Genomic DNA, 20,535 nt, shown 5'->3' on the forward strand with positions numbered 1-20,535 from the left:
TAATCAATATCATTTATGCCTTTGCTGCAGCCATTAGTGCGCATTGTTTCTACTTAATTTTTAAAGGATCAATTCCAACTGTGGAATTCATGGTGAAAAACTACATTAAGATTCTGCAGAGAAATCTCCACCATTCAGATAACTGAACCAAGAAAATTGCACCATTTGGCTGCCCACCTCCATGAAACACTGAGAATGACATAATTTGCACATATATGCATATATCGCAATAAATGTAAAATATATGTTAAGTATACAGTCTTGTACTTTTTAGTCAGATTTTCAAATACCTTTTCTTTAAATCAAAGTTTGTAATGTTATGATTCACCTCATAGCTGGTTCCACCCTGCACCTTCCTTTTTTAAAAACATTAGGAGGTTTATAGGTACTTTAAGGCAGAAATTAAAACAGAGGTTTCATGATTCATAACCACATGCCATATGGTTAATATTCAGTGCGCAGTCTGACTCTACAGAGTGCATAGGTCAGGTTCTGGAAGTAAAAATCCCATTCAGTATCTCCATAGAGGGATTGATTTTAACAATAACGTGTAAATTTTTTTAAAGACAGGCCTACTGTGAGCTACAAGATTGTTAATCAATATCATTTATGCCTTTGCTGAAGCCATTAGTGTGCATTGTTTCTACTTAATTTTTAAAGGATCAATTCCAACTGTGGAATTCATGGTGAAAAACTACATTAAGATTCTGCAGAGAAATCTCCACCATTCAGATAACTGAACCAAGAAAATTGCACCATTTGGCTGCCCACCTCCATGAAACACTGCGAATGACATAATTTGCACATATATGCATATATCGCAATAAATGTAAAATATATGTTAAGTATACAGTCTTGTACTTTTTAGTCAGATTTTCAAATACCTTTTCTTTAAATCAAAGTTTGTAATGTTATGATTCACCTCATAGTTGGTTTGGTTTTATGACTTATAACTCTTTAACAAAGACTTCTCTATGGGAAAATATAGGAAAAATACTTACGGAACCAAGGTCGCTGAAAAAAGTGGGAGGGAACTTATGCACTCTATTTGGGGTGTAATATGCAAATAAGGTATCTAACACAAGCATAAACATGCATTTAAGTCTATTCACCGATCACTTCAGATTTGAGCAATTCAGGTGTTTGCAATTCAGATGATTCCCCTGAGCTCCCTCCAAAAGCCTCCTGGACATTGGATATTGTACTATCCACTACTCCACCGATGATGGATGCCACAATTTTGAGCAGCTGGCCCACCCCCCTTCCACTTCTCCAGGTAAGTTTGCCAACCCCACTTCCCACTGTTGACACCTGGTGGCCCATTTCTGAGGATACGGCACATAGGTAATCAACCATCTGATCCCAGACTGACCCGAGTGTCATCCTGATGATCCTAAATCCATTCCCCACCGTTCCTGTCATGATCCCCAAGGAATCCAATGCCAGAGTGCCCATCCCTATAAATCCCTCCTGGAACGCCATGAACAGGCTGCCGGCTAACGGACTGAGGCAGGAGTAAGCCGTGCACACACTTGTTTCTCCTGTCTGGTACAAGATGTTCAACACGCATGAAATGCCAGAAGACACTCCTGAGCCCAAGTTGTTGACCAAAGTGTAGCTGTCACCAGGCACAGAGGCCAGAACAGCCAGATCTTCCTGAAGAATGTAGGTTAGCTGGAAGGGAAGGTTAATGGCTCTGTTTACGATCGGGGAGAAAGGGGCATAAAGGAGAGAGACGGTGGAAGACAAAACATAGAGGAGGACAGACTCTGATCTCTCCATCTCATTGGTGCTCTCCTGAATGTCCATGTCTGAGCTCAAAGAAGATATGTAGCTTGGAGCTTCACCATTAACATGCTCCGAAGTCACTATCTCTATTCCTGATTCTGATGTCTCTGCTTCCTGAGAGTTGTGTTCGCCAATGTGTTCTTCCCTTTGCACATCAGAGTTGGGTGTTTTGATGCCATTCAGTTGCTTTTTCAAGAGCGATGCAAGTTCCTCTTCGCTCTGATGTCCTACTTCACCACAACCTCCTGAAAACAGACCTGTAACTCCTATTAGCTCCTCCAAAGCCTTAATGCTGAGCACCTTCACGTCCCCATCCTTTACTAGCCCAACACTGAAACTACCATCTCCATCTGATGCAGCACAGCACACTGCTGACCACAACAGTTTCCCCCTGCACTCATTAAACCCACCCACACCAATCTGCACATACATTTCTCCGCTTGTCTTTGAACACATTGGTATGACGGAGCTCCGTATAAACTCTGCTGTCAGGGCATCCCATTTCAGAAGAGGGTAGCTATAATGGGGTGATGGGGTCTCATTTGTGGTTCCTCTGTAAAGAGCTGGGATGGCCACAGGGGAGTCATCATTGAGCTCTTCTTTGGCATCCTGCTGATAGGGTAAAAAAGACAGGTACAATTAATTGTTTAATTGCAAAAGTATACACTAAAATGCATTTCTCCACAATACAAATGGACAAAACTGCACAATATTTTACATTGTTCAAGGACTGTTCACCCAAAAGTGAAAATTCTAACTTAATTTACAGTGCTCACCTTCATGTCATTCCAAACCTATATGATTTTCTTCTGCAGAATGTAAAGATATATATTTTAAAGAATGTTGGGGTCCAAACAACAATGGACCCCACTGATCCTTCACTACTTTTTTTTTTTTTTTTTTTAATATCTTCTTTTTGTTCCCCAGATAAAAAGATGTAGTTTTGGAATGACATGAGGGTAAGTAAATAATGACAGAATGTTCTCTTTACACAAACAATTTGAAATTGTGAGTTTTTTTTTTTTTTGATAGAGACCAATTAGATTTTGAGGTGTGACTGAATGAAACAACCTGTTCTGAGTCAGTTTCATGAATAGCCTTGTTAAAAAAAAAAAAAGAGGCAGTCAGATTGTCTTAATGGGTTTGTTAGCATTCTGTATAACATCAATCTGTAAGAGTGGCCATAGTAAAGAAATTAAAAATCTTAAGAAAAAGTTTGAAATGTAATCTATATAGTGAAAAAAGTGAAAGTGATGTGACGTGGCCAAGTATGGTGACCCATACTCGGAATTAGTGCTCTGCATTTATCCCATCCAAAGTGCACACACATAGCAGTGAACACACACACACGTTGAACACACACCCGCAGCAGTGGGCAACCTTTTTTTTTTTTTTTGCTGCGGCACCCGGGGAGCAGTTGGGGGTTCGGTGCCTTGCTCAAGGGCACCTCAGTCGTGATATTGAAGGTGGAAGAGAGTGCTGTACATTCACTCCCCCCACCTACAATCCCCTACCTTTGGGTTACGAGTCCGACTCTCTAACCATTAGGCCACGAATTCCACATATATTGATGCTAGATGCTGGGGAGCTGCACCACATGGCATTTTACTACCAGAATTAACCTTGTCTTGTCATGAAAAGGTCCAATTATCTGGTATTTTAGGAGACTTATTGGCCGTGACACACAGGGTCTCCAGGGATGCTCTCTATGATGTAATTTCCTGTTTGTTTTCTGCATGTTGGTTGCAGAACAACTGATTTTGCAGACATGTTTTCCAAATTGTAGTAAGAAATGAAGCAATTTTGTAAAAATATTTTTAAAATGCAATTTTATTAGACATTTATTCTATGTAAATATGTATATATTTAAATATAAAAAAAATGTTTTTAAATGCAGTTCGTTCAAGCAGTGGAATACAACACTTCTATGATGAGCGCGTTTTTAATCTGTATATTAAAAAGGAAACCAAACAAATTGTTGATAATAATAAATAAATAATGTTCTTAAAAACTTTTGAAGTACAAATTAAAAACATGCTTATCACTGGTGTATTTGAGTCGGTGTCAGTGTATGAATTACATTTTTTATGTTTTTGAATAAATTAATAGAAATGACAAAAATAAGAACCATGATATTGATCCTACTAAAAATTATCCATGAAATGGTAAGATGTTTCTCTTCTACTTGACTTGACAGCCTTGTACACTTGCATATCAGCAGAAAATTTTATGAATGTTGTTTAGCAAGACTCCGCGGTCAAAAAGTCAGACATCTATAACCTGTGCTTACACTCATTCAGTACAATAGCTCTGCCCATAAGATAACAACCAACACTTCATCACAACAATGCATTTTTAGCAAACATATATGCTCAAATCTTCCTCTGAACTCTATACAAGCTCCAAGACAGTGACTAAGGGAGAGAAAAACACTGTCTCACCGTGCTCTGCTCTTCTCTGCCCCATCCATTATTCAAGCTGAAGTGAAGGGCTGTATAGACGGTGGTTTGGCAGTTGGTGTTATAGAGCGATGCAAAAGGCCGTCCGGTCAGATGTCTGTGACACCTCTGCTCCAAACCCAGCTCAGACAATAAGTGTGGAGGTGTGCCTCTGAAAAAACACTCTTGACACTGGAAGAAACCTGGATCAAGATCCGTGTGTGTACTTGCCTGGACCACAACACCATTAAACAGCACTGCAGAAATGAACACAGCAAGTCTGGGCAGAGCAAACAGCATGGCTGAAACCCTCAGTACAACGAGGCAGAGACTGCAGCTAACAGCGCTGAACTAGCAGCTCTCTCTCTCTCCCCTCTCTCTTCGGCTATGCAGAATGAGTCTGAGCACAATCTCACCTTCTTCATCCCTCCCCCTTTCACTCTCTCACTCTCTTTCATCCATCCCTCCCTTTCCAAATCACACTTTCTGACTACACCTCATTTTAGTATTGCTATAATGCACACAAACCAGTGCACACACCTCTCACACGCCTTAAAGACTACCTGCGTGTCAGCATTCCCCCACATCAACACTACAGCATGCCATTTTTGCAGCTAAAGTCATTTTTACGGCCAAAAGAACATTCTGACACTGTCTACATGCCAAACAGAAGAAAAATGTTCAGTCATAAATATGAAATTTCACAAATCAGAGGTGGTGTATGAAAACAGGTGCTAGTGTATTGACTCAAACTACTCAACAAAGAAAGAACAGACAGAAACACAGGGAAACATTTTAAATATTTAATAAAAATAAAAAAAATCAGAGAACATTAAAAATACATTAAACAAAAATGATATTTTGCTTGCAGTTTCATTTAGCACCTGTGTGAAGAAAGAAAGAGATTTTAATTGCATTAATTTAATATATTTTATTAGAGGCATAAATAATCCTGGTAGTAAACTGTTAGAGGTACTGTCATGTCTAGTTTTTGTTCAGATGGTGTGTGTTTGCCTGCTTAATAATCCCACAGAAACTTGCCTGGGCTAGTGTTGATGTGCTCCTGGGTAAAATGGGTGTGGCTCTCTCAATCTCAGTGTGTTTTTCTCTCTATTGTCCAGAGAGAACCCCCCCCCCCCATTGTCTAAATGTTGTCGTGCAGCTATGCAACTACACATTTAAGGCACACTTAAAGGTAATACACTGCAGCTCAGCAGTCTTTAAAAAAATAAGCCTATCGAGTATCCACGATGAGTCAGGAGTTTTTTTTTGCAACTCAAGTCTGTTATACAACTAAACGCCAACTTAACACAGATCCAATTTTCTTAATGACAAATCACAAAATCTCCAATTTCTCACACAGGATAAATGGAGTACCTGCCTATCTGGAAGGATCTGAATGATCTAATAATGGGTTTATGCAAGGTGTGCAAAACAGGTTCACAAAACAGGGCCTCAAAAATAACAAACATTTCTGGTTGTCCTGCTAACACTTTCACCAGCCCCACTACAAATAAAATGATAAATTATTATTATTAATTATTATATTTGCTAGAAAACATTTTTTATATTTTCACTAAATGTTAAGCATTCTTTTACATTTTCCCCCACTATTTTTTCTCTATTATTTAACTCAATAAATCCATAAACACTCTTTTCCTAGAAAGCGATGAAGCAAAACATCTGTAGTTTTCAACACATTCATACCAAAACAAAAGTAATTTTTGCCACATATACACTACTGTTCAAAAGTTTAGGGTAAGATTGTTTTACTTAAAAGAAATGAATACTTTGACTGACCAAGGATGTATTCAATTGATTAAAAATGACAGTAAAGACTTTTACATTGTTACATAAGATTTCTATTTCAAATAAATAATTTATTTTGAACTTTCTATTCATCAAAGAATCCTGAATAAAAAATGTATCATGGTTTCCACAAAAACTGACAAAAAAAACACTGGCAATTTAAAAAAATGTTTCTTGAGCAGCAAATCAGCTTATTAGAATGATTTCTGAAGGATCATGTGACACTGAAGACAGTAATGATGCTAAAAATTCAGCTTTGGCATCACAAAAATAAGATATATTTTAAAAATATATATAAAAATAGAAGACAGTTATATTAATATTTTTATAATATTTCTGTTTTTCTGTTATTTTGATCAAATAAATGCAGGACTGGTGACCACAAGTGACTTTTTTCAATAATAGTGTATGTTAACCAGCTAGATAACATTATCTTGCCATTCTTATTGTTGAGCTCTGGAAAAGCAACTTGTGTGTATTTTGGATTAAATTAAAGCTCCTGCTAAATGCTCACAGCAGCCTGTGTTTGTCTATTACCTTCACTCATTGGGTATGTCAATAACCAGCTCTGCCTCATCACCCTCTCCTCTCTCCTCCTCTCCTCGATCACTCTCTCCTTCACTCTCTCCCTCCTCCTCGGCTGCATCCTCACTCAGCATCTGCTGTGGGACCCAGCTGAACGGCCCACTCGCACCCCCAGCTGCACCACTGCCTGCAGGGTAACTGGATGTGAGTGGGCCAACCACCTGAATAAGAGGGCGAAGCAGAGAAATGTTTGTTATTAGACTGCAAATCAAAAGCATATGTAACTAAAATGCATAAATAGAAATGTGTTAATGTAACTGTAAGATTATTACAAGACATGACAAACAGTGGAGCAATAAAAGCCACATGAATCTAGGCCATTGCGTTTCTGCCGTTAACCTCTCTGTCCCTCTCTCACCTTCCCTGAACAGTCTTTCCTGTGTTTGGCCAGTTTTGTTTTTCTCTCTTTCTTCACTCGCTCAGCAGAGGGAGCCAAATACTCAGGAGGGAAGGGTAACTGCTCACCCAGAATCACACACACACACAAGGCCACCAAAGAGTAACAATCATTCCCACAAGCACACCCAGAGTACCCAGAGTGATGTGTGTGAAGTCCATGTAAACCAGGTGAGGTGATACAAAGACAAAAAGAGAGAAAAAAATGAATAAAATGACAAATTAACAGGTGACAAAAACAATGTGACTAACTGAAAAACATGAGTGAAGTACATGTACAGTATGAGACATGGGAGCGCACATGGAGGTGTGATGTACTCACAGTGTTGAGGTACTGTGCCGGAGCAGATGACTGGAGAGGAACCGCACCAGAGCGAGACAGGAATGAGAGATGAGGAGATGAGGACGAAGGGACGGGAGGAACCCCAGGACTCCTCCTTCTAAAAAAAAACAAATCAATAGATTTATTGAAGACACAGAGCTATAAAAGTTTTTTAAAAACACGGCAAAAGCAGAGGTGACGTATGCAAAGGACATGTTTGGTTGACAAAACTTGGAAAAGAGCAAAACAGAAAAGTCGCCACACCTGTCTCATATGTGATTTAATCTAGCCACAAACAAAATTTCAAACAAATTTGTCATTTTAGTTGAGTGTGTTTATTTAATTAACCTAAGATATGTGCCTCACTAACTCTACATCAATTTTCTTTTTTTTTCTTAATTGCATTTAGCATTCATAATTTATTCAAAGCTATTCAAAAGTGCATTTTCTGTCACTACCTATAAGTTTCTATGTTCTATGAAGTCTTGTGCATGTACAATTTTGTGCTTTCTCAAGTCTTTTCCAATCGGATGGTTATTTCTTTTAAGCAGCGTGTAACTGGCAAATTTAAAATTTTTAAGCTTAATGGATGATTGAAAGGTAAATACACACAGAGTTTGCACTACAAATGCAATGCAGTCTTATGTAATTCTGACCATGGCAAAATTCAAAAGGCACACATGCATTCAAATGTTTATTCAACAACCCATTAAAGGTCTCTATACTACTGTAGGTCGGTATGATTTTTAAAAAAATGTTTTTTATGTTCTTTTAAGCAGCGTGTAACTGGCAAATTTAAAATTTTTAAGCTTAATGGATGATTGAAAGGTAAATACACACAGAGTTTGCACTACAAATGCAATGCAGTCTTATGTAATTCTGATTTCTGATTATGTAATTCTGAAAAAAAAATGTTTTTTATGTTTAATAAAGACATCTCTTATGCTCACCAAGAATGCATTTATTTGATTAAAAAAAACAGTAAAACAGCAATATTGTAAAATATTACAATTTCAAAATAAATGATTTCCATTTTAATGTATTTTAAAATGTGATGTATTCCTGTGATGCAAAGCTGAATTTTCAGCATCATTACGCCAGTCTTCAGTGTCACATGATCCTTCAGAAATCATTCTACGGTAATATGCTGATTTTGTGCTCAAGAAACATCATCTTATTATTATCAATGTTGAAAACTGTGTAGTATTTTTTGTGAAAGCTATGACAATTTTGTCAGGATTTTTTGGTGAATAGAAAATTCAAAAGATCAGTATTTAAAAAAAAAATTATAATAATGTAAGTCTTTACTGTAACTTTTGATCAATTTAATGCATCCTTGTAAAATAAAAGCATTAATCTTTCAGAGCCAAAATTTTGAATAGTAATTTATACAGTTCAATAAGGTAAAATTGGTCAAATCCCCCCCAAAAAAGATTCACTTGCTGCAAACTCACTTCTTCCCTGCTTCCCTGGCTCCTTCTCCATCGCTGTCTGAGGAAACTGTTGCATCAGAGTCTGGAATCAAAAACACTCTTAGCTCACAAAATTCCTTGCAGATCCCTAGAGGTTTGTAGACAAGCATTTTCATTAGAGACCTACCAGAAGACTCTTCATCCACCCTTTCATACTGCAACAGTCTGTCCAACAGAAAACTGACACAAACAGAAGTGTTTAATTCTGATGCATGTAGGTCAAACAAGGGTGAAGCATTTGATAACTGTGCTAATAAGCTTACAGGTTCTACCTTTTGTCTCTAGAAACTTTTAATAGTTTCCTCTGAGCTCTTCTCAGCTCCTCCTGAAAACACTCGTGCTCCTGAACAGAGAAATGAAGACAGAGGGTAACAATCTAAAATGACAAATACAAAAAAAAGAACATTGACGAAAAAAATACTCACATATACCAGAAACTTTAATTTGCGTTTGATATTTTTGTATTTTCTCTTGTAATCCACCTCTACTTCAGCTTGCCCGTTCATTTCTAAAGCTTAAACGAAGATATACCGTCGTTTTCAAATGGTTTTGCTAGTTTATATGGGTTCGACACCGAAACTGTACTGTTGTCCTCCAAATGTTAATGTCTATGTTTGTCCAGAAATTTTAAAAACTAATGCTGCTCTGCTAGCCATGCTAAAGCTGCATATTCAGCAAGCTAAAGAATGAACAAATTATGTATTTGTAAAGTATAACAATAAAGTTAGACTCCACAAATTATAATGTAATAAACTATACTATGCCAAACAAAATTACAGGACATTTAACAATGACAAAAGAAACACAGACTCTCGCGCATGTCAGGTAACGTTACTGTGCTGAACCGCGATGTGCTCTTTGTTTACTTCCGCTTTCAACGTAATTCGTACAGGAAACGGTTTTTGCAGTCATTAGTCAATCTCTCACTAGAAAATGTATTTCTAAACAAATGCTGATTTCAAAGTTCACCATATTGCGTGAGTATCCTTGAGTTGTTTGGTTCTTTCTCGACAATCCTTTGTTAGAGCACATCCCCATAAAAATAACAACAACATATAAAATTCAGTTCACATTAATAAATCCATTAAAATTAATTATATACACGTAATAAATGTAATTAAAATTAAAACTAAACAAAAATGTAATTATTTCACTGTAGCCAAACCAGGGGGGTCGGTGTCCACTAGGGGGCCTCAATAAACTTCACATCACAATTGTTTTTTATTTGTACCCCCAAGTCTTTTGATTTTATTGGAGAACATATAATTTATGATTAAAAAAAAAAAATTATGTATATATATATATATAATAATAATAATATAATAATAATAATATTATAATTGAATCAAATTTAAATTAAGTATTAACAAAGACTAATAAACATAAAGTTACTGACACTCCTACTTTCTTTTTTAAATGTTTAACAATAAACAGTTTTATCATTATTGCAGTAGAATTACCAGAGAAAATATCTTGGGCCCCTTGGTCTCAAAGAAGAGAGAGAGAGAGAGATGCCCAATATCATTAAGTTCTAAACTACAATTTTGAAGTGTCTTGTAAGTACACTGTATGTGCTGCATGTGACTGTGCATTAAAATGATGGCACTCTCCCTTTTACTGAATCTGCATCCCAGCAGTCAGACACTCAGGACAGGTCCATAAATAATACATTGCTTTGGTTGAGCAGTTTTCAGAGAGAGAGAGAGAGAGAGAGAGAGGTGACGTATTCCACAAAGGATTTTTCTTGTCATACAATTCTGCCCTCGACTATTCCACAGAAATATTTGAAAAATCTTTGCCTGACAGACTGCTCTTTATGAAACATAATCTTCCTTTGTTTGCACATACAACACAGGCACATAGTCTTTCTTTCTTTGCTGTTATATATCATTTGTGCATTTACACATACACAGAAACAAATCTTGTGTCAGACCCCTTACAGAGTGAAATATAAGCCCCTCACCAGCCCTTCTGTCTGTCTTGCTGCCTGTAATAGTCTGCCTCTGTTCTCTGACGTTGGCTCTTGTTGCAGACAGAAATAGAATATCTCTTCCCTCACTTCCATAAATCGCTGGTGTGGTGCAGTGAGACAGCTGTGGACCCCACAATACCTCCCTTTGCTTTTCTCCTCTTTTGTTTACATCCTATTATGTAAAGTCAGAGCCATTCCAGATATTATATTGTATTTATTTTTAAAGTAACTTGTTTAGATCAGTCGAATGTGTTGGTCACCTCCAGCCTCTGAACCAATCAGTCTGTCGCCCTCCTTTGATATATTGCCCTCATATTGCCTTTGTCCTTCCTCTCTCTCTCTCTCTCTCTCTCTATCTCTCTGTAAGTGTCTTTCTAATACACATCTATCACTCAGCTTGGTTTAACCCCTCACACGCACACACATGTGAGATCCCAGAGTTCTGTCTGCTTTGTTCTGACAAGGAAAACTGGAATGCACACAAATCACATGAAGGACACAAAGAACAACTTTAACAACTCTCTCCTTGGTGCCAAAAAGGTAAGAATAAAATGTCACCTTCATACGTCATGGCAAGGTGAAATACACAGTGTGAACTGTTTCTATTTCTAGAAGGTTCGAAGTGAGACAAGTGTTTGAACGTGTCATTTGGAATAAAAGGAAAATCTGTTGTTTAGGATTGCATTTAGGGCTAACTATGCAAACAGTGTTATAATCTAATTAGTGTACTTACTAAGTCAGCTTATTACACTACAAACTGATTTTGTGCCTGCTTGTGTTTCAGGAGAAGCTTATTCAGGCGATTAAAAAGATCAAACATGAAATTGATGAATGTAACGAAGCTGAGAAAGAGGCCTTTGTGGACGCACTGGAGGTCGAGGTACTGCCTGATTTACCTTGGTAATATTTATATGACTAAATGAGTATTAATGGCCTTTTCTTACTGGCTGACATGGAAAGATAACTCACAAAATAGAAATATGTGTCAATATTAAAAAATAAACTCTGGCAATGGGATCACCCCTTCCAAAAATATATAGAAGCTATATATTTTCATGATTAAAGATGTGTTTACACTGTAAAGTTAACAATATTATAAAATATGTAAAATAGAATCCAGTATTTACTTTCTGATAATATGACATTACTTCTTTTTTTTCAACCCACCATTTCCATTACTGAAAAAATAAGGCTCTGGCTGTCATGTGATAAAGTTTTAGAAAACATTTTATTTCTATCTATCTATCCTATTTTCATCTTCTTTTCATCTTCTTTTTTTTTCTTCAGACCCCCAGCACCATTTTAGAGCTTTTTATATGGCCCATTCAGAAACAGTAAACATTCATATTTAATTAACTCTTGATGCATGTCATCATGTCATCAAGTTGTATAAATTCTACAGCATGTAAAATTCTTAATGAACAATTTCTGGTAATAAATTTGAGTAATAACTTCATTATTAAGCTAATCTCAGCCTGCTCTTTTCTCCAGAGTTATTAGTCTCTATTCCTTCATGTTTCTCATTAAGTCATTAATGTCTCTTTTTTCTGCTCTTTCGCAGAACAGATTTGAAGAGATAGAACATGAAATTCGAGCAGAGTTCCAAAACCTCCATCGTTTCCTGGATGAGGAGGAAGAGACAGACCTGGAGCGGCTAAGGAAGGAAAGGGACAAACAAGTGAAGATCTTAAAAGAGAGAGAGAGAAAGATTGCCATGCAGAGTAGAGATCTAGAGAAAGCCATTGAGACACTGAACTGCAAACTGCGGGAAGATGACAGCCCAAAACTTTTGAAGGTGGATTTCCATTTTAAGTTGTCTGACAGACTAAGCAGTAAAATCTTTATCTTTAAGCTTTAAGTAGTGTAGTGACCTGCACTGGGAGAGAAACAATTCCTTATCCTTATGGATTGTCTAATTTAAACAAAGTTTTTTATTTTATTTTATTATTGTGCATTTAACTACTAGAAATCATCTACTCTGACCACATCACATATTTACTGTGAAATACTAACAGGGTTAGTTTCATAGTTCATGCAGTTGACACCCACAGAACATGCTAGATGCCATTTGACGCTGTTCAGATCAAGTGCCTAAACAATCACATGATTGAAAGAGTGAGGAATCTTAAGAGCTGACTGCTGCATTCAGGCAGCGAAACATGACTTTGAATCTGAACATTCTTGCTCTAAACACTATATTTTTAAATCCATTTAGGAAATCAAAGAGCTTCTGAAAAGGCAAGTGTCTTTTCTATTTATTCTTACTCACTTGGTCTCTGATTCTCATATAATCATAATCATTGTTGTTACTTTTCTCATTCTGTTCACCATCTACCTCTGTTCTTGTTCAGCTATCATTGTTTATCTTTATCAGATGTGAGGTGAATTTCATTCGTCCTCCCCCAATAGACAGCGAAATTCTCTCTGGTCAGTTTGTGGGGCCCATTCAGTACCGGATCTGGAAACACATGAAAACATCCCTCTACCCAAGTACTAAGACTAAATATTAAATAATATCATTTTATTAAACATTTTAATTTCCTTTACAGATCAAATTCTCACTATAGTGGTGGTGATTAGGTTCATCCCAGTGACTCGAATCTTTTGAATCAGTTCATCAATGATTCGTTCAGTGATTATTTCTGCAGGTTACATCAAACAAAGTGTTTAAAGCATTCCGTGCGTCCGAAATTGTGTACTGTCAGAGTAGATAACACATTTGAATTTAAACTTACTTTGCAACCATTAAAAAGTATGCTCTATATAGAATGAATATGGGTAATATCATGAATGAAATTCTGACATATTATGTCCGCCATGTTGTTACTATTATGTGACCTACCAGCATTAGTTGCATTGTTTCACTGCCATTCATAAATGCTCTCCCATGGCCTCATGGGATAGTAAAAGCATTAACGCCATGTCGTAATTACTGTAATTCCAAGATGACAACACGTGACGTACTACTCTGAGCTGAATTATGTGTTTCTATGGCAACACTATCAAAGCCAAAGCGCTCACATGCTCGCAGAACTCGTACTTACAATTTGTAAGCTCGGAATGTTCTGAGAGCTACAACTTGGACCACATGACTGCTGTACCACCTAACCGCAGCCAGATTCATTTAGGCCCTACTTAGAGGCTACCCACGAGTTTGAGGACATGGACAGCACCGAGTAGAACGTCACGTGTTGTCATCTTGGAATTATGGTGTCCATGAACTGCACAGAATCCAGGCGGAAGTAGTAGGTCATCTGGGTACTTTTCGCCTGCTTTTTTTCAAATACTATGAATTCAGACATACCACACTTTTCCCCTACTACTGTATAGTAGGGAAGCCTATTTGATTTTGGATGCAGCGATTGTGTTCATTCAAGCCGATCAGACGCAAATCACTAACTTGTTCAGTGAAGGAAGTACACACAGTACGGTCATTCAGTAGAATGAATGTATGATTTGCTACTTCAAAATGCTCGCATGCTATTACGTGCTATAGTCAGTCATTGAAAGACAAAAAGCCATGTTCTTCAATCAGGAGACTCTAAAAGAAGAAAAATATAAGTTAGTTTGAGAAAGAGGATGAGAATAATTCATTAAAAAAAAAAAAATCTTTCACAAACGAAACACCACTACTAGTCTAGTAACTGTAAGTTAAATGTGCATTGTTTGTTACATTAAAATTAGTGTACTACATATTACTAATTAATCTGACATAAATCAATTCTGAATGACTTATTTGCATACACAGACATATCAACGTTGACTTTTGACCCTGAAACGGCACATCCCCACTTGACCTTCTCTGCTGAGAGAACTTCAGTGACGTTCGAGGAAGACAAGGTGCAGCCTAACGAGAACCCAGCCGAAAGGAACCCGAAGCGCTTCCACTTCTATTATTGCATGATGGGGTCAGAGGCCTTCACTCATGGCCGTCATTACTGGGAGGTGGAGGTGAGAGGCAAGACCGCCTGGCGAGTGGGTGTGGCCAGAGCGGACATACCCCGTGGAGAGATGGACTCTTCCTCTACGTTAAACGGACTGTGGACACTGTCCCTCAGAAATGGCTCGATCATGGCCTGCACCCACCCAAAGCCCACAAAGGTGCTCTCATACACCCTCCCCATCCGCATCGGCATCTTCCTGGACTGTGATAAGGAGGAGGTGTCTTTCTATAATACTGTCACCATGACGCCACTCTTTTCTTTCTACATGGGGACTGTTCTAGTGCCGCTCTATCCATTTTACAACCCATGTGACACAGATGAAGGAAAGAACAGCGCTCCTCTTTCCATATTTCATCCATCACTCTGAGGGATTGACATAGGTTTGGTTTTTCCACTTACTGCTGACATAGTTTGAAACGCTGAATTCTGATCACCTCAAAGTTTGTATGCCTGGAAAGCTAGAGAGCAATTTTTGCTGTGTAGTTGTGTTTGGATCAACCATTTAAGTAACACTAAACATTAGCTGTATCCGAAATCGACAACTAAACTCATTCACTATTCCCTACATTACGCCACTAATATACTTTACTGAATAAGTGAAAGAAAATGAGTGGGCAAATTCATTCATGTTTGTTCATTCATTATTTAGGTGCATTATGGGATTAAATGAGTACACTATAATATCCACTATGCTTTTAGACATCACTGCAAATAATGCACCATATGGGGCGATTTTGGACACAGCCAGTGAGATTTCCTCTATAGACAGTTTATGGGGTCCATTCAGTTCAGGGTCTGAAATGACGTAAAAAGTAACATTGAGATGAGATTTTTTGGCTGTGCAGTTCTTTATAGAACCAATATCCCTTATTTGTAAGGAATATTTCACTCAGAAATGAAAATTCTGTCATTATTTATTTGTTTCAAAACTGTATGCCATTACGGATTGATGTCATGATGTTGGTTATGAGACTCTCGAAAACCAGTGAGCTTTGAATTTATTGACGTCCAGCCTGAACCATATTTGATTTGAGAGCTGCAGAGGAGGTGAAGATTATCAGTGAAAATAGTGTCCTTTTTGGAGCTTGACAGGCTGTGGTAACAATGAACTTTTGGTGTGTAAAAAAATTAAATAAGGAAACAAGAAGAAAATGAATTTATCCTACTTAAAATATATTTAAAAAATAAATAAATATGAGTTTGGAATGCTGGATCTCATCTAATCTCAGAAGCTACACTCTTAAAAATAAAGGTGCTTCAAAAGGTTCTTCAAGTGATGCCATAGAAGAACCATTTTTGGTTCCACAAAGAACCATTCAGTCAAAGGTTCTTTAAAGAACCATCTCTTGCTTACCTTTTTATAATCTGAAGAACCTTCTTTCACCACAAAGAACCTTTTGTGAAACAGAAAGGTTCTTCAGATGTTAAAGGTTCTTTATAGAACCATTTAGACAAAAAGGTTCTTCTATGGCATCGTGAAGCACCTTTATTTTTAAGAGTGTACGTAGGGTTTGGCTTGGTTAGTACTTGGATGGGAGACTGCCTGGGAATACCAGGTGTTCTGCCTGTGCTCTGTGATGGACTGACCATCTGTCCAGGGTGTTTCCCTGCTTTTAACCCAAGATGCTGGGTAGGCTCCAGCATCCCCATTACCCTACAGGACAAACAGTTTGGAGAATGGATGGATGGAGCTTGAAACAACATTAGGGTGAGTAAATAATGACAGAATTTTAGAGTGAATAATTATTTTTTTTTTTTCATATATTTGTATGCAAATAAATATAATACATGTAATCTTATCTTGCAGACTGTTTGCAAGTCACCTTTGTGCATGTGTTGTATCATAATAATGTGTTCTGGCACAATAAAACAGAAAGCCCTTTCACCACAAAGAACCTTTTGTGAAACAGAAAGGTTCTTCAGATGTTAAAGGTTCTTTATAGAACCATTTAGACAAAAAGGTTCTTCTATGGCATCGTGAAGCACCTTTATTTTTAAGAGTGTACGTAGGGTTTGGCTTGGTTAGTACTTGGATGGGAGACTGCCTGGGAATACCAGGTGTTCTGCCTGTGCTCTGTGATGGACTGACCATCTGTCCAGGGTGTTTCCCTGCTTTTAACCCAAGATGCTGGGTAGGCTCCAGCATCCCCATTACCCTACAGGACAAACAGTTTGGAGAATGGATGGATGGAGCTTGAAACAACATTAGGGTGAGTAAATAATGACAGAATTTTAGAGTGAATAATTATTATTTTTTTTTCATATATTTGTATGCAAATAAATATAATACATGTAATCTTATCTTGCAGACTGTTTGCAAGTCACCTTTGTGCATGTGTTGTATCATAATAATGTGTTCTGGCACAATAAAACAGAAAGCCAAGAAGAAGAAAAAGAAGAATTACATTTCTGTGCCTGCTGACATACTATTAATAGAAACTGTTTACAATTACCTCTGTATAAATAAGACATGTCTGTTGCATTTAGCCATGTCCGGGAACTACTTTGGAAACTATGTGCTGTTGGAGTGACAGAGAAGAAAACCAAAAGGGGGATGGTCCCTCTGCACCCTGCCAGCAACAGGCCGGGGAGAAGGAAAGAAAAAGCTAGAGAGACAGATGAGTGACTTTGAATGTGATTGACTGCAAGGGCAGAAAGCTCTTTTTTTCCTTCTTTTGCAGCCACAGCCAGGAGAGGCATGTCAGAGTGCTGTGCGCAGGCCTTTATAACTGCTTTATAAACCACACACCAAGACACATTTTAAAATCATTTATTATCATTTCTAGGCATGAAACAAAGGAAGTATCACTTCTTTACAAAATGTTTATGTGTTGTGTTTGTGCAAAAAGGAAGATCAGGGACTGATAAACTGTAGAGCATCACTCAGGTGGAATAAGAAGAGGAAAAGAGAGGCAGAAACCTCTCATGCACCTGTGGGACACAACTGCACGTTGAGTTTACTTGGAACACGCACAACACCACAGGACACTTGGGCTTCTCAAACTCTATACATTCTCACCGCTCATTTTCCTCACTCGTGAGCGATATGGCTGTCATGCACTCATTATTTTTGAGGGGGCACGAGTTGGGGGTGGGGGGGGCGTCATGTGACACACAGCAGCCACAACAGCTCTTATGTTTTATTTATTTTTTCCTTTTTATTCGAAACATTCCCAAACGCATTAACTATATCATGAAATAGCCTATCTTGACTCTCACCTTTATAGATTATGTTGATCTATAGAAGGCGATGGTCAAAGTAACCTAATAATGTAATCTATTATCTATGCATAAAAACCTGTCTGTTTACTTAATTAAGTGACGTGACATGTGGCCAAGTATGGTGACCCATACTTGGAATTAGTGCTCTGCATTTATCCCATCCAAAGTGCACACACACAGCAGTGAACACACACACACCGTGAACATACACCCGGAGCAGTGGGCAGCCATTTATGCTGCGGCGCCAGGGGAGCAGTTGGGGGTTCGGTGCCTTGCTCAAGGGCACCTCAGTCGTGGTATTGAAGGTGGGAGAGAGCGCTGTACATTCACTCCCGCCACCTACAATCCTTGCCGGTACGAGACTCGAACCCGTAACCTTTGGGTTACAAGTCCGACTTCCCCCCAGATATGGATGTGGATGTCATGACATATTTTTATTACGACTGAGTTTATATTTCATGTGAATTTAACATTGAAAGTTAGTTAGGCTACTAATCATAACACTTTCATTGTACAGAAAGAGAGCAAAGAACATTTACATGATCAAAGAACATTTTCACTGACAGTCTAGTTCAAGCACTCTCAAAAACTCCCATTAAAATCACTGAAGCTGTTTACACTATGAAATTAATATCTTACAGATTCGTACACACATTTGCACTTTGTTGTTTCTGACGAGAGAATTCGCCAGAAAGAGGTAGGCCAATTCAGTCAACGAGCGTGAAGAAAACACCGGCATTTTAGCGATGACTCATCTGAACACCTCTGATTGGTCATTGCATTCATAAGCTCAACAGCATCCTGTGTGATTGGCTAATGCGCAGTGCTGTAAAAACGCGTCTTTCTCTGGCTCAGCGCCAGCCAGCGAACACAGATTTGAATTTAGCAGCTGATGATATGACGGACTGAACGTTATAATCACGCTGGTATGACTGTATTAAATATAGAAAATATTAATTTGCTATTTTTTGTCTTTTGGAAGCTGAATTCAAAATCCACTTGGCTCAAAAATCGTTGAATGGGCATGACGCCTCTGATTCCATACCCACTGAATTCTGAGTTTGACTTAAAAGGGATAGTTCATCCAAATATGAAAATTATTTCATTTATCCATCCTCATGTCAATCCAAACCTGTATGACTTTCTTCTGTAGAATACAAGTTCAGTTGTTTTTGTCTATATTAAGAAAGTCAGTGGGGTTTAAAACAACACTCAATTCTACTGACTGTCATTGTATGGACAAAAAAATATTTTCAAAGAAAGTCTTTGAGTCTCAAGTTTTACTTTAGACTTAAGTTGTTCTAAAACTTTTTTAGAACAACATGAGGGTGACAGAATGTTCCTTTTTGGATGAACTATCCTTTTAATGCCCTTATAGGGTGTAAGGTATAGGGTGACACGTAGAATGCAACATTTTAGTGACATCCATGGAAGGGATGTTTTACACAATGGAATTGTCCAATCAGAGACCTGCAGAGCCGTGATGCATGAAAATCAGAGTACTTCTTTTAGACATCTACACACTACCTCCTACATATGCATGACCACACTAGCACAGATAGACACTATGGGAGCGTGACTCTATAGCATGCAATGACGATGCATCATTACTCTAGGGTTTGATTTTTTTTAAAGCGCTTCGAGCAAGGGAAAAATGCTATATTAACTAAATTACTATTCCATTGGTGTAGTCTTCAGCATCGATTAAATCAAAACTACCTGTAACGCGGCTATCTTGCTATCAAAAAAGATAGCAGTTGGGTACCACTAGACAGCATTGAGTCCATTCTGATAGAAATCTCTGTGCACTCCCTTAAATCTGAATTTAATACCACTTAAAAAGGAACAGCAATTACCAGCCAGCCGGGGAGAAAAAGGACATTGCTAATTGCATTGAAATGACAGCTATCCAATGGAGTTTCTTGCTAACACACTGACACACACAAACATACTCGCATGCACTTGTACAAACACATACAGGCCTCCTGATGTTGCCAATGATGAATAACATCTATAATCTCTCATCATAAATACCATATTGCACCCACATACATCAACACACAAAATACAAAAGCAGACAGTAATCATGTCATGATACAACACTAATATCAGTGGCAGTGTCCTGAAGGGTAATGCATATCTTAAGAATGATCTTCTGCTTTAAGACACTGATGATTCAGGGAGTGACCAGCAGAAAATTCATTTTGCCTGGAAACCTGTGTAATGTGCATTACCGGGATGCACTTAAGTGTGACATCATTTGCTGCACGAAAGTAAGGGCATGTGAAAGCAAGCTCATGCCTAACAGCCAATGGGATTAGCTGATGGGACCATGAGATTTATGCTACGCTAGGTTCGTAGTTTTTGTATTGTATAAAATAGGATTAAAACCCTGTTGTGTCTTCCTGTGAATCGTTGTGAGAAACTAAAGAATCTGGAACTTGAAGACCAAACTACAGAACCTCACAATACATACTTGAAAACAAGTTGTTATTATGCATGTGTACATGTACTGTATTGTGTGTGTCTGCACATTTTTATATTGTGTAGATATTCTTCATACCGACTCTCTCTCTCCAAACAGAGT

At 37.9% G+C, this 20,535-nt stretch overlaps 3 protein-coding genes across 5 annotated transcripts; 1 reads left to right on the forward strand and 2 right to left on the reverse strand.

The window, feature by feature from the left end:
- Positions 1–199: 199 nt before the first annotated feature.
- LOC107582045 (uncharacterized) lies at positions 200–4,727 on the reverse strand. Of its 2 annotated transcripts, XR_001608896.1 has the most exons (3): positions 4,230–4,727; positions 923–2,400; positions 200–328 (listed from the first exon to the last, which is right to left on the reverse strand). XR_001608896.1 is itself a non-coding variant. In XM_016267750.1 (2 exons), exons 1-2 carry the CDS (start codon positions 4,524–4,526, stop codon positions 1,105–1,107), a joined length of 1,590 nt encoding a protein of 529 aa, XP_016123236.1. In that variant the 5' UTR covers positions 4,527–4,727; the 3' UTR covers positions 401–1,104. The 2 variants fall into 2 exon arrangements, 1 of the variants encoding a protein (XP_016123236.1); XM_016267750.1 differs by lacking the exon at positions 200–328 and having other exon boundaries at positions 401–2,397.
- Positions 4,728–5,048: 321 nt separating this feature from the next.
- On the reverse strand, positions 5,049–9,660 carry LOC107582046 (INO80 complex subunit E-like). Of its 2 annotated transcripts, XM_016267751.1 has the most exons (8): positions 9,236–9,660; positions 9,083–9,153; positions 8,938–8,990; positions 8,793–8,853; positions 7,339–7,456; positions 6,979–7,077; positions 6,573–6,781; positions 5,049–5,110 (listed from the first exon to the last, which is right to left on the reverse strand). In XM_016267751.1, the coding sequence occupies exons 1-7, from the start codon at positions 9,314–9,316 to the stop codon at positions 6,575–6,577; spliced, it is 690 nt and encodes a 229-aa protein (XP_016123237.1). In that variant the 5' UTR covers positions 9,317–9,660; the 3' UTR covers positions 5,049–5,110; positions 6,573–6,574. The 2 variants fall into 2 exon arrangements, with proteins under 2 accessions (XP_016123237.1, XP_016123239.1); XM_016267753.1 differs by lacking the exon at positions 6,979–7,077.
- Positions 9,661–11,144: 1,484 nt separating this feature from the next.
- Positions 11,145–15,591, forward strand: LOC107582049 (zinc-binding protein A33-like). The gene is made up of 6 exons (XM_016267757.1): positions 11,145–11,322; positions 11,567–11,662; positions 12,344–12,577; positions 12,998–13,020; positions 13,157–13,272; positions 14,531–15,591. The coding sequence occupies exons 1-6, from the start codon at positions 11,257–11,259 to the stop codon at positions 15,091–15,093; spliced, it is 1,098 nt and encodes a 365-aa protein (XP_016123243.1). The 5' UTR covers positions 11,145–11,256; the 3' UTR covers positions 15,094–15,591.
- The last annotated feature ends 4,944 nt before the right edge of the window (positions 15,592–20,535 follow it).

The sequence above is a fragment of the Sinocyclocheilus grahami genome, unplaced genomic scaffold (genome assembly GCF_001515645.1).
Source record: "Sinocyclocheilus grahami isolate Dianchi unplaced genomic scaffold, SAMN03320097.WGS_v1.1 scaffold40.1, whole genome shotgun sequence".
Taxonomy (NCBI): domain Eukaryota; kingdom Metazoa; phylum Chordata; class Actinopteri; order Cypriniformes; family Cyprinidae; genus Sinocyclocheilus; species Sinocyclocheilus grahami.